The sequence below is a fragment of the Neophocaena asiaeorientalis genome, unplaced genomic scaffold (genome assembly GCF_003031525.2).
Source record: "Neophocaena asiaeorientalis asiaeorientalis breed wild unplaced genomic scaffold, Neophocaena_asiaeorientalis_V1.1 scaffold295, whole genome shotgun sequence".
Taxonomy (NCBI): Eukaryota; Metazoa; Chordata; class Mammalia; order Artiodactyla; family Phocoenidae; genus Neophocaena; species Neophocaena asiaeorientalis.
Window position 1 is genome coordinate 1,126,525 of NW_020174718.1, and position 11,313 is coordinate 1,137,837.

Here is an 11,313-nt window from a genome sequence, read left to right on the forward strand (position 1 = left end):
CCCCCGCCACAAACATCCCAGCACAGTCCAAATCACAGAAATGACCAACGCCCTCATCTCCTAGCTGACACAGGGGACTGCTGCTTCTTTACCAATGCCAGCTTCCTTCCTCCCACCTTTTAGGCAAGAATTATTAAAATGCTCATGATAGAATTACCCCCACTTGCTGAGAGCAAAGCCCCACTTTCTTGAACCCTCCTCCCCAAGCATGTAAGTCAAGACCCAATCCTACAAGTCCTTCCTAGCACCCTCGTGTTCAACTGCCTTACGGGCCACCACAGAGTGCCATTTCCCTGGTTGTACAGAGTAAGTAAATGCAACTGTGTTCAAATCCAGGTGTGCTCAGGTGGTCGCAACTCTGGCTACCTGTCGGGGGAATACCTTCTTCTAAGGGTCCCGATACTCAGGGTGTGGTCAGCTGGCTGGCAGCCTCAGCAGCCCCTGGGATCTTGTGAGACATACATTATGTCACCCCGCACCCCTCCTCACCTACAGAATCGGTCTGCAGGGCAACAGGGTCCCAGGTGATTGATTCATAAGCCTGTTAAAGTATGGGAAGCACTGCCAGTCTCAGCCTTACCTGAGAAGTTTGAGGGGAATGTTGATACCTGAGTCCTACCTCCGGAGCTTCTGATGTCATTGGCCAGGGTGCAGCCTGGGCCCCAGGAGCTTCTGCAAAGCTCGCCCCTTCCCGGTTCTGTCTAGTGTGGAGAAGGACGATGGAGAGAACACCCATTCTCTGGGTGGGTTTTGTTTTTGCTGAGAGCACCCATTGCTCACAAGGAATCATGACAGGGAGAGGAGGCTACAGATGGATGGATGACCAGTGGTCTGTCTTCTCACCTGCTCTTCACTCTCATTTGTCTCCAGGTGGCCCCTCCGAAGGCAAGCTGATCCCGGGAGATCAGATTGTAATGATCAACGATGAGCCGGTTAGTGCCGCGCCGAGGGAACGGGTCATCGACCTGGTCAGGTAGGCGACTCACTCACTGGGGCCCCGTCCGGTGGCTGTGCAGCTCTGAGACCTCACCCCACAGAGGAAGGGCTTCCCATGGGCCACTTCGGGGCAGAAACACCAGCTGACACGTTCACCTTGAAAGTGCTGTTGGCACTGCCCTCTAATGTAAAAAACCAGGCTAAGTAAACAGAGACACGTACTTGCCCGCTCTGTTAACATTCGGGGTACATAGGCTGAATGAAACAGTCCTATTTCCATTGCTCCATCCAAGGGTTGCGTTTTGGTTTCCTTCCAAAATTACTAACACATTGATATTCCATAATCAAGGAGATCAGCATGCAGTACTTTTCTAAACATAATCCCATGGATACACAAACATACAGTTCACCGATTTTTCATACTTGACTGATTCATCACTGAATTTTGAAATCTTCAACAAAGGAAAAAGGATCATTAGGTCAAAAGTAGGACAGTTTTGAAAATGTGCTTGGTTTATTGGTTTAGTTTCAGCATAGATGTACATCATTTGTTATGTGATATTCTTACGGGGGCGCCAGAAATGTATTTTATGTGATGTTAAAATATTGGTCAAGAATCTTCTTCGAAGCCCACCAGAGTTATACTCCCATGGTGAATTTAGGACAAAAGGGGTCTTTAGAAGTTTTCCAAATGAAGCTGTGTCTGTTAGATGAGTGGACCCCCTCATGCTGCGGGCACTGGGGGATACTGACTGGCTTGCGTGACATCTGTCTTTTATAAATGGATCTTTTGAGGCGAGGTGGAATCAGAAGTTAAGGCTCTCAGAACACTTCAAACCGAGAAGGGGATCTTCGAACATTTATGCTCTCTCATAACAAAAGGTACCTCTGTACCCTGAGAAAGGCAAAAAGTAGAGTATTTCTGGGGTTTTCTGGAGAAAGTTGCTTTCCCAAGCCTAGTTCAGCTTCTGCTTTACACTGAAGTGCTGGATGGTCACACCTCCTGGGAAGAACTGGGACAAGGGTGAGAAGACAGAGAAATAGAAATAGCGAAGGCCTACTTCCAGGGTAACCGACCGTCCCAGTTTTAGCAGCGAAGGGCCCACATCCTGAGACGGCCCTCCGCCCCCGGATGGTGGGCCTGGTCACCCTACTTTAGTGTAGGCTCCAGAGAGTGGAGCCCTCGCAGCTGGCTGGCGAAGTGCCTGTCCTCATTGGGGCGTCCAAATCTCTAAAGGAAGTTCCCACATGGGAGCGGGCCCTGCGCCTCGTGTTGGGCACCCGGGGGCACTCACCGCCATTCTTCCTGGGGACCAGGAACACAAGGGTCAGGAGCGATGCCGCATTTTGTGCCCTTGGGAGGGAGCTGCAGTGTGACCCACTGGAACCACTTCTCTCTTGAGATGCGTGTGAGATGCGTGTGGGTGTTCCCGCTGACACCCACCTCGTGCGGGCGGGCTCTGAGCCTTATGTGGGCTTGCATCCTGGAGCGCCACGCGGGGGCTGACGACAGGTTGCACGGTCATCGTGTTGTCCCCTAGGCGCACGCTTCTGTGATCAGTCCTATTGATTTCTGTGCTCAGAGGATGACAGAAGAAATAAACTATCTCTGTTTGTGTTTGCTGTGACTGAATTGCTGGCTGCAGGACAGAAATGGAGAAAAAGCCATCTAAGCATGTGATCATGTCCTAGCCATCCTTCCAGGGCATTTAGACAGATTTTTTTTCCAAAGGAGATTTTCCCTTCTGGTTTAACGCATTGTGGAAGAAAATGGCATCTCTGTAAACAGAAGTCTCTATCGGACTTTTTATGTAATGGAGCTCAATGAAGATTTGTTGGATAGATGAACCAATTAAAAGAAGGGAGAGCAGACAACAGCTTGTGGTCCAAATCCAGCCTGCCTGCCACCTGTTTCGGACAGCCCAGCAGCTAAGAATGGTTTTTGCAATTTTTAAAGAGTTGGGCCAAAAATAAGAGAATATTTTGTGACACAGAGAAATCATATGAAATTCAAATTTCAGAGCCCATAAATAAAATTTTCTTGGAATCCAGCCACACCTGTTCATTTACATATGATCTAAGAAGGCCTTCTCCCTGCCGTAGCAGAGCTGCGTACTCGCGGCAGAGAGCTGGGGCCCGCAGAGACGGAAATGTTGACTATCTGGCCTTGCCTGTAAAGGTATGCTATACCCTGCTTTAGGAAATATTAAGGTAACCAATCACATTTTCTTTGGTTAAGTCAGATTTAGATTAAAACCCCAAATCATATACACAGAGAATTTCTCTCCGGATGGGGTTGTGATTAAAACAAGATTCCCACATACTTGATGACGGGGTTGTGTTTGAAATGGGTTGGCGTGGAAATCATGCATGCTTTTTAAGCAAGTACAGAAAACTCTCTTGCCCTTGTCACAACCCGTCCCCTCCCCATCCCCGGAGTTGGGGAGAGAGAGCTGAGCCCTCTCTGGGTGAACTGTGGCTTCTCTGATTAGCATTGGCTGTCGCCTCCCTTCACGTCCCCAGTACCTACGTGCTGGCTCTTCTGTGAGGCTCATCTGTGGGTTCTTTGGTGGCAGGAGAGGAGGGTACCCTCTTGGCACTAGCTTTCCTACAAGACCTCTTGGGTACGGCACCAGCCAGACCGGCTATTCTTCAGGATGTCCACTTGACCTCATCCCAGAGGGGACGACGTGAACTCTCATGGCCTTGCAGCCTTCTCACAGCTCCATGGTTCTCCCCAACCCTTTCCAGAAGGAGAGGGGGAGAGGAGGAGGTGGCTGGCAGTAGCTCATCACTTTGGGCCTCCTCTTAGAAAGTTCTGGCGAATCCCATTTGTTTGCAGTTGACTTTAGAATGTGGTCTGAGTGTCCCTTGGCTGGTGTCTCACTGCTAGATGACAAGGACACAGTTTGAATCAGGAATGATGCTTGATGTTGTAGAATCAGGTGACCTGGATCCCGAGTTCCGTGAGAGCAGAGAGCTTGTCTGTGTTGTCCTCTGCCATGTCCCCACAGCCTGGCCCAATGCCAGGCCCATAGGAGGTGCCCACTAACGATGTGTTGAGAGCGAGTGTGCTCTGAAGAGCGCTCTTCGGAAATGACCGATTTAGACGGTTTTCCCCAAGCCCTCCTACAGCTGTTCTGTGAGTTTGAATGTCAGCTAATGAATCCATCCCTCAGAAAAACATTCATTTTATTCACCGGTTTATCACACGTTCTCCGGCACCTACTATAGATGCAGGCCACCAACCTAGGCACCCCATCCACGGGGACAGGTGAGCCAAAGCCTTCAGGGAGCTTACGTGACACCTGTTCAGGTGGGACCTCTCAAGACGGACAAGTCCCCCATTGGCCACTTGAGGGAATTGTCAGATTTGAAAGGATTTTGCTGGTGATAAAAACACATCGGCCCAGATGCTACTGAGATGGCGAACACGTCATCCTAAAACTTACTCCCTTTTAATCTCAAGGCAATAAATTTAACTTTATAAAAGTAACAGGGTGCTTTATTTAACCAAATAAATCTAGGTCCAGTGATACAGTGCAATTCACACAGGTGAAATGCAGCTGGTTGTGGAGTTATTGTGTTGAAGAGCAGATACCTTCAAATTCATTAAACCAGAATTTTGAAATAATGTATTTCTTCTCACTAATGAAAAAGTTAATCCATTAGAAAGTTTTCTTGTGCCTTCCCATCAGTTTAGTCATCTATCTGTCGTATGTATACTAACCTGAAAATTCAGCTCTTGTAAAATAATCTCTTTTTTATTAGGCTTCTCAGCTGATATTAACATCTGTATCTTACACAAGATAAATTCCCTTTCTGTTTGAAAAAATATCTCGTTTTCTTAGCCACTGAGGGAATTTGGGAAAACACTCATCATTTTAATAACACTATAAAATTCTCCCTTTAAAAACTGGCATCCATTTACTTGCCTCCGTGGTTTGGTCTTATTTTGTTCTTTTTTTTTCCCATTGCCACATCTGCTCATGGATCATTTTTTGGTTCCAGATACATTTGTGTTTCTTTGTGGATTATTTTTCTTATCATTCGGCTGCTCTATTGTAAATTTTTTTTTCTTGAGAAAATGAAAGAGTTTCTTGGAGACCAATTTACTGCTATAGTAACCACATTTGGGTTTTTTCATGTATCCTCAAAAAGAGCTATAATTGCTGCACTGAAATTAGATGAGTTCCGTTCATTTCATAGTTTTCTAAATTTTTAACTCTAACTCATACTTTGTAGTGGTGGAGGAGTGAAATCTTTGAAGAATTCATGCCCTTTGCAAATTACCATATCTTTCTTCTTTAGAAGTATCCAAGGATAATTTCCCTTGGCTTTTCACTAGACAGGTTAACTTAAAACAGTCTCCAGAATTTTATTTTATTTTATTTTATTTTATTTTATTTTTTTTTTTGCGGTACGTGGGCCTCTCACTGCTGTGGCCTCTCCTGTTGCAGAGCACAGGCTCCAGACGCACAGGCTCAGCGGCCATGGCTCACGGGCCGCTCCGTGGCATGTGGGATCTTCCCGGACCGGGGCACGAACCCGTGTCCCCTGCATCGGCAGGCAGACTCTCAACCACTGCGCCACCAGGGAAGCCCGAAAGAGAGCTTTTTTTGTTTGTTTGTTTTATTTCTGAAAATCAGGATGCAGAAATTACTGACAGAAGGAAAGAATAAACAAGATAAAATTTCACAAGGAGACCTGACTTTTTTAATTTAAAAAAATATGAAAGATATGTGACTGTAAAGTTGACTACCCAAGGCTAGCCAATCTAATTAAATTCATTTTTAAAATTTATTTATTTAATTAATTTACAGTGCTCACAATTAGTGAGCATTACCAAGTAGCAAATGTCATGTAGAGTACTGGGAATGTATAAATACCTAAAACATGATTCCTGCCCTCAAGGAGGAGACTTCTAGTTAATTGCACCGTATTTGGGGGGCGGGTGGTGTTGGGTGGGAATGTTTGGTAGGGGTGCACAAGGACACGCAGGGATGTAGTGATGTGGTAAAGGGTAGCCGCTGGCCCAGCGTGGAAGGGCAGGTTTATGCATGGAGAGAGGGTCGTAAAGTAGATCTTCCCCTTGTCTCTGGGAGCCCCAGACCCTCCTGAAGGACACTCTCTTTCCAGCTGGCAGACATGGAAATATCCATTGCCCAGATGCCGTCCTGGACCACAGTCTCAAAATTTCCTCCCGCCGTCCCTCAATCACCTCATCAAGGCAGCAGCAGAAATCTGGCTCACGTTAGGTGGGAGGTGCTAGTCTCGGGATTCGGGAGCCACTTGAGAATCTGATAAACACCATGGACTTTTATACCTCCACCCAGAAAAATCCACATGTCTACATAGTCTTGCGTGTAATATCAGAACGTTCCTTGACCACCACCCCGCCCCCCGAGGCCAACCCCAGTTTCAGAGCCCTAGCAGCTGACTCTGGAAATGCTGGCTCCGTTTCCATTGTAGCAGTAGAAGCTGAGGGCTGCCCACCCCATAATAAGAAGGCCCAAGGCTTGAACTGGAAACTAGTTCCGCCTTCTCCCCTCCTCTGAAATGGGGCAGCTAATTATTCCTCCATCTGTGTTCTCTCATCACCTAAGCTGACTATTCCAGCTGATCTAATTAATGAGCAGTGCTATAGCTGTGGCCCCATCTACACAAGGTTGCCCGCATCTCTCACGCCTTCTCTACTAATAACCTGGAATTGGAGAGCTTTTCTGGGGAGCAGTAGGATTTCTCCGATAAGAAAGTAACTATAAGAAATAAAAATAGATGATAAATTACTGATCACTACTTAAATTCACAGAGGATAAGAACGCTAGTTTTTAGTAACATTCCTTTTACCTAAGTAACTGATATACATAAACACATGCCAACCAATGTGAAATATTCATTTTAAGACCAGGAAGATTATTCGGGAGGACTTGTATTTTCCTGGAACACTTACATCCCTACAAAAGCAATGAGCCAACTCACTTCTACAATCAAGATCAAAGCTTTGTGTATAACTGTTAAGGGTAACTTTTTGACACTTAAAAATATATATTATTATAATATATAATATAATATAAACTAATATAAATATAATAATAATTGTTATTATCCCAACTAATAATGATGATGAGATTTAACATGTCTTAAGTCCTTGTTATATGCTAAACCTTCTGCTAAACACTTTTCCTTAGTGTTAAGACCAGCTATACGTATGTGGTATATGCTTACCATGCCCTGTCCTGAGTACTTTCTGTGTATTAAAACTCATTCGATCCTCACGATGGTGAGTGGGTACAATGTTTACCCATTTACTCTAATTTAAAGATGGGAAAATTGAGGCACAGGGAGGGTAAGGGATGTTCCCAAGATCCCATGGCTAGTAAGAGGTGGCGGGAAACCCAGTCTGGCTCCTGAGTGAATGCTCTTAACCCGGCCATCATGTGTAGTCCTCACAGGAGCGAGCAAGTACTGTTAATTGTACTCACACAACAGAGTGTAAACTGAGGCTTAGAGAGGTTGAAGGACTTGCTCAACCTGGGCACTTGCTCAGGGCCTGGAGTGGGGCACACAGTGGGAGTTGAAGAAAGCCAATACAACTTACTGGGACCAAGCTGGCTATCTGGCATATCAAGTCCTTACTTGGTGGGCCCAGCAAAGAACAGAGCTGGAAATGAGCTCTAGAACCTGGGTCTTAGTGCCTTCACCCCATAGACAGCTCCACTCCAATTTTGGATTAGACAAAAATAGCCTGTCTCCTATTCCAGGTTGGCCAAACATTTGCCTTGATTTTAGTAGAAAGCACTCAGGAGTACCTGCTCGTTGAGGTCAGCGGGAGCCTGGCAAGCTTAAGAGTGAAATAAGCCATTTAGAAGGGACCCATCTAACAATGAGATCTGTCTTTTTGTCAGTCCCTCCTCATCAGGATGATAATGGAAAGTCAAATCAGATCGTGTTCCAGGAGCACTGTGTCTGCAGGAGAATATATTCGGAAGGTCACCTTCCTGCATAATTTCAGCTGGGCTTAGGTGCCTCACGGTGCTGCGTAGTAAAAAAACAAAGCAAAAACATCTACGGGGCATCCTGCACATAAAATATGCATGATGATGTATGATATAATAAAGCCTTATTATAGTAAAACCAGCACGTACTTTCCGTGGAAACACAAAGGAACAGCCCCTTGGTATGCTGACACTACAGATTGTGGTCTCACCTAATACAGACTTGCAGCATACACATTTTCTGACAATTGGAAATTACAGATCCTGGGGAGAAAGAAGTCGGCGATTCTAGAAGATGGAAAGTGTGGGAAAACGTTCTAATATGGGTAGTGTAGAAAAAAGGATTTGAGTCCATAGTTCATACAGGTTATGACATATAATGATGAAAATGAATGAGAAAAATGACTTCACCCAGATTTTTTTAATGTCCCTTAGATTTTCATAACCATCTCCCACTCTCTCATTAAATCTCTCCATTACCGTAGATACTCTTAGGCGACTCATGTATGGAAAATAAATGTTGGAGATGGAAGAAGCAGAAAAAAATTTAAACTAGGGCATGTTTTCAGTTATCTCATATGGTTGACACTACCGCATGTCTTACCTTGTATTAACTTAACAAGTACCTTACTTGTATTAAGAAAAAAAATGGAGGAAGATAATTATTGGCCTTACGCCGTGTTCCTTTAGAACTACAGATTTATAAAGTCTTCCATGCCCTTTGTATAAGTAGCTGAAAAGAAAAAAAAAAAAATATCTTGGTGAGCCTGTGATCAGAACATGCTTGGGATCAAGGTATAAGCCTCATTCCCTAGAGATTTTAGTAGAAGGTCTCAGGTACTAAAAGCCAGATCCTGTTTTTCCGTTTGTTTGTTTGTTTTGTTTTTTAATTATTTATGTATTTATTTTTGGATGCTTTGGGTCTTCGTTGCTGCGTGTGGGCTTTCTCTAGTTGCGGCGAGCGAGGGCTACTCTTCCTTGCAGTGCGCGGGCTTCTCATTGTGGTGGCTTCTCTTGTTGTGGAGCATGGGCTCTAGGCACGCAGGCTTCAGTAGTTGCAGCACTCGGGCTCAGTAGTTGTGGCTCGCAGGCTCAGTAGTTGTGGCGCACGGATTTAGTTGCTCCGTGGCATGTGGGAACTTCCCGGACCAGGGATCGAACCCGTGTCCCCTGCACTGGCAGGCGGATTCTTAACCACTGCACCACCAGGGAAGCCCCCAGATCCTGTTTTTACAGGCAGCACAGTGGAGGGTGTGGTTGGCAAGAATCTCAGGCCATATACTCAGATGTGCAAGAAGTGTATTGTTATATATCTGTTATCTGTAATAATCCAGATTTTATTTCAAATCCTTATCCTAGTGTATGGTCAATTCATCCCATTTTCCATGGTGCTGAGTCTACATTTGGGGGGAGGGGGTGTAATGGGAGGAGGCACTGGGAGAGGTGAAGCGTGTCCCCTGTTTGGCCACATCGTCCATCTCGCTAGAATTCGCTGAGATATCTTTGTGCCCATCTGGTCCACCTTTGATCACTCACATAGGCAGGGAGCTACTGTGTCATTCCTTGTCCACTGCTGTCAACCCTTCCGAAGCCATGTCTCTGTCATCTTGGGTGCACTTGCCCCTTCTGAGCCATACTGGGACACTGAATAATTCCAGGGCTAATTCCTTCCAGGATCTTGTCACCTTCCGGGTTCTGACTAGGAAAGAAGACACCGTCGTTGTGCTCTTTAATCCCACAAGGCTTTGTGGAGGTTCCTAAGTGACTTTTCCCAGAGGATCAGCTTCTCAAAAGAGGGGGAGCATGCCTGTCCTTTCCCAGGCACCCACAAGTTGTTGCTCTTCTGCTCGCCCCAAGACTCTCTCCATCCCCCCCAGCCTCTCACTAGTCCCCGTTCTGGAGAGGAGGGAGCTTCACTCTCATTTATCGAATATCCTTCCTAGCCCTGAGCTCCTGGAACCTATGTATTTCTCTACTTTCTTCTGTAACACCCCTGTCCTGCAGTGATGAGTGTTTTGTGGTCTGGCTGACCAAATGGTCAAAGAAGTAGAGCTGACCAAGCAGAGCAAAGAAATGGGCCTGGAGGTGAACAGCGGTGAATATTTCAAAATATTGTCCTGCTACGCATTGAGAAGACATATGGTGTAGAGATCAGGAGAATCTGAATTCAAGTCCTGCCTCTGCATTAGATTAACTGTGTGTGACCTTGGGCAACGACTTAACTTCTATATCCCTCAGTTTCTTGACCTATAAAATGAAGACCTACCTCATAGCATTGCTGCGAGAGTTCGGTAAACCACAGTGAGTAGAGCTCTTCGCAGGGTAAGAGCACATGAGGAACTCTTCGTAAATTTGAGTTACTGTTGTCTTTGTGCAGGTCACCATCAGCATCATCGCTTAGAATTTGCACTTCTAAGGCTTTGTCTAAGGGTCGAAGGAGGTAATGTACAGGGGCGCGCTTTGTGACTTGTCACCAGCTGGTCTCTGTGTGTCAGATGCCGTCATTGCTGTTCCTGGGAGATTGGAGCACAAACCCGGAAGTCAACCAATACCAGAGAGGATCCTGGGTAGAAATCTCATCTTTTAGGTTAAAGAAAACTTGGGGAACAATCAAAAGCCCTGAAACTCAGGGTTTGCAAGGGCATCCAGGGCTCATCCCGGGGGTGCTAGAACCCAGCAGTGATTGGCAGTGAACTTGACTTGGGACCACACAGGTGTGCAGCAGTGGGATGAAGTGTGCAGTGTGTTGTGGCGGGAACAAGAGTATCATGTCAGATGGGCGCAGGGGGTGTGGAAAGATGCAGGGCTATTGGCATGTGCCCTCCTGAGGCTGACATTAGGTTAGGAATGACCTAAATCAGGGGTCAGCAAACTTTTTCTGGAAACGACCAGATAGTAAATATTTTAGGCTTTGCAGGTCATGGTCTCTGTCACAATTCAACTCTGCCATTGTGGCATATAAGCAGCCATAAATAATATGCAAACAAACAGGCATGGCTGTGTTCCGGTAAAACTTTATTTACAGAACCAAGAGTGTAGGCCGGATTTAGCCCATAGGCTGTTGTTTGCCAACCCCTGACTTAAGCCAGTGAAACTGAAAGAGACTTGATCTGAAGGTAAGAGGGCATAGAGGCAGAGAAATAAAGCAGAGGGTGCTGGACATTTTTTTTTTTTTTTGCCAGCAATAATAATAAAGGTAAAGCAAATGATATGAACTTCCTGGGCACCTAAAATCCTTTTTGGATGGTAGAGAGAAGGGAAAAAAATAATGAGACAAACAAATAGATAAACATCAAAGACTTCTGTGATGCTTTTCCTGATCCTCCCTAATCCCCCCCCCAAAGTAGTTAATTACTCCCATGTCTGTTTTTTTTTTTTT

The 11,313-nt window shown here is 45.6% G+C and overlaps 1 protein-coding gene across 1 annotated transcript in view; it reads left to right on the forward strand.

The window, feature by feature from the left end:
• Positions 1–11,313, forward strand: part of FRMPD4 (FERM and PDZ domain containing 4) — a 179,315-nt gene that overhangs the window by 86,230 nt on the left and 81,772 nt on the right. The window contains exon 3 of the mRNA XM_024760054.1: positions 871–973. Coding sequence (XP_024615822.1) covers positions 871–973 — 103 coding nt within the window. The remainder of the gene's footprint in view (positions 1–870; positions 974–11,313) is intronic.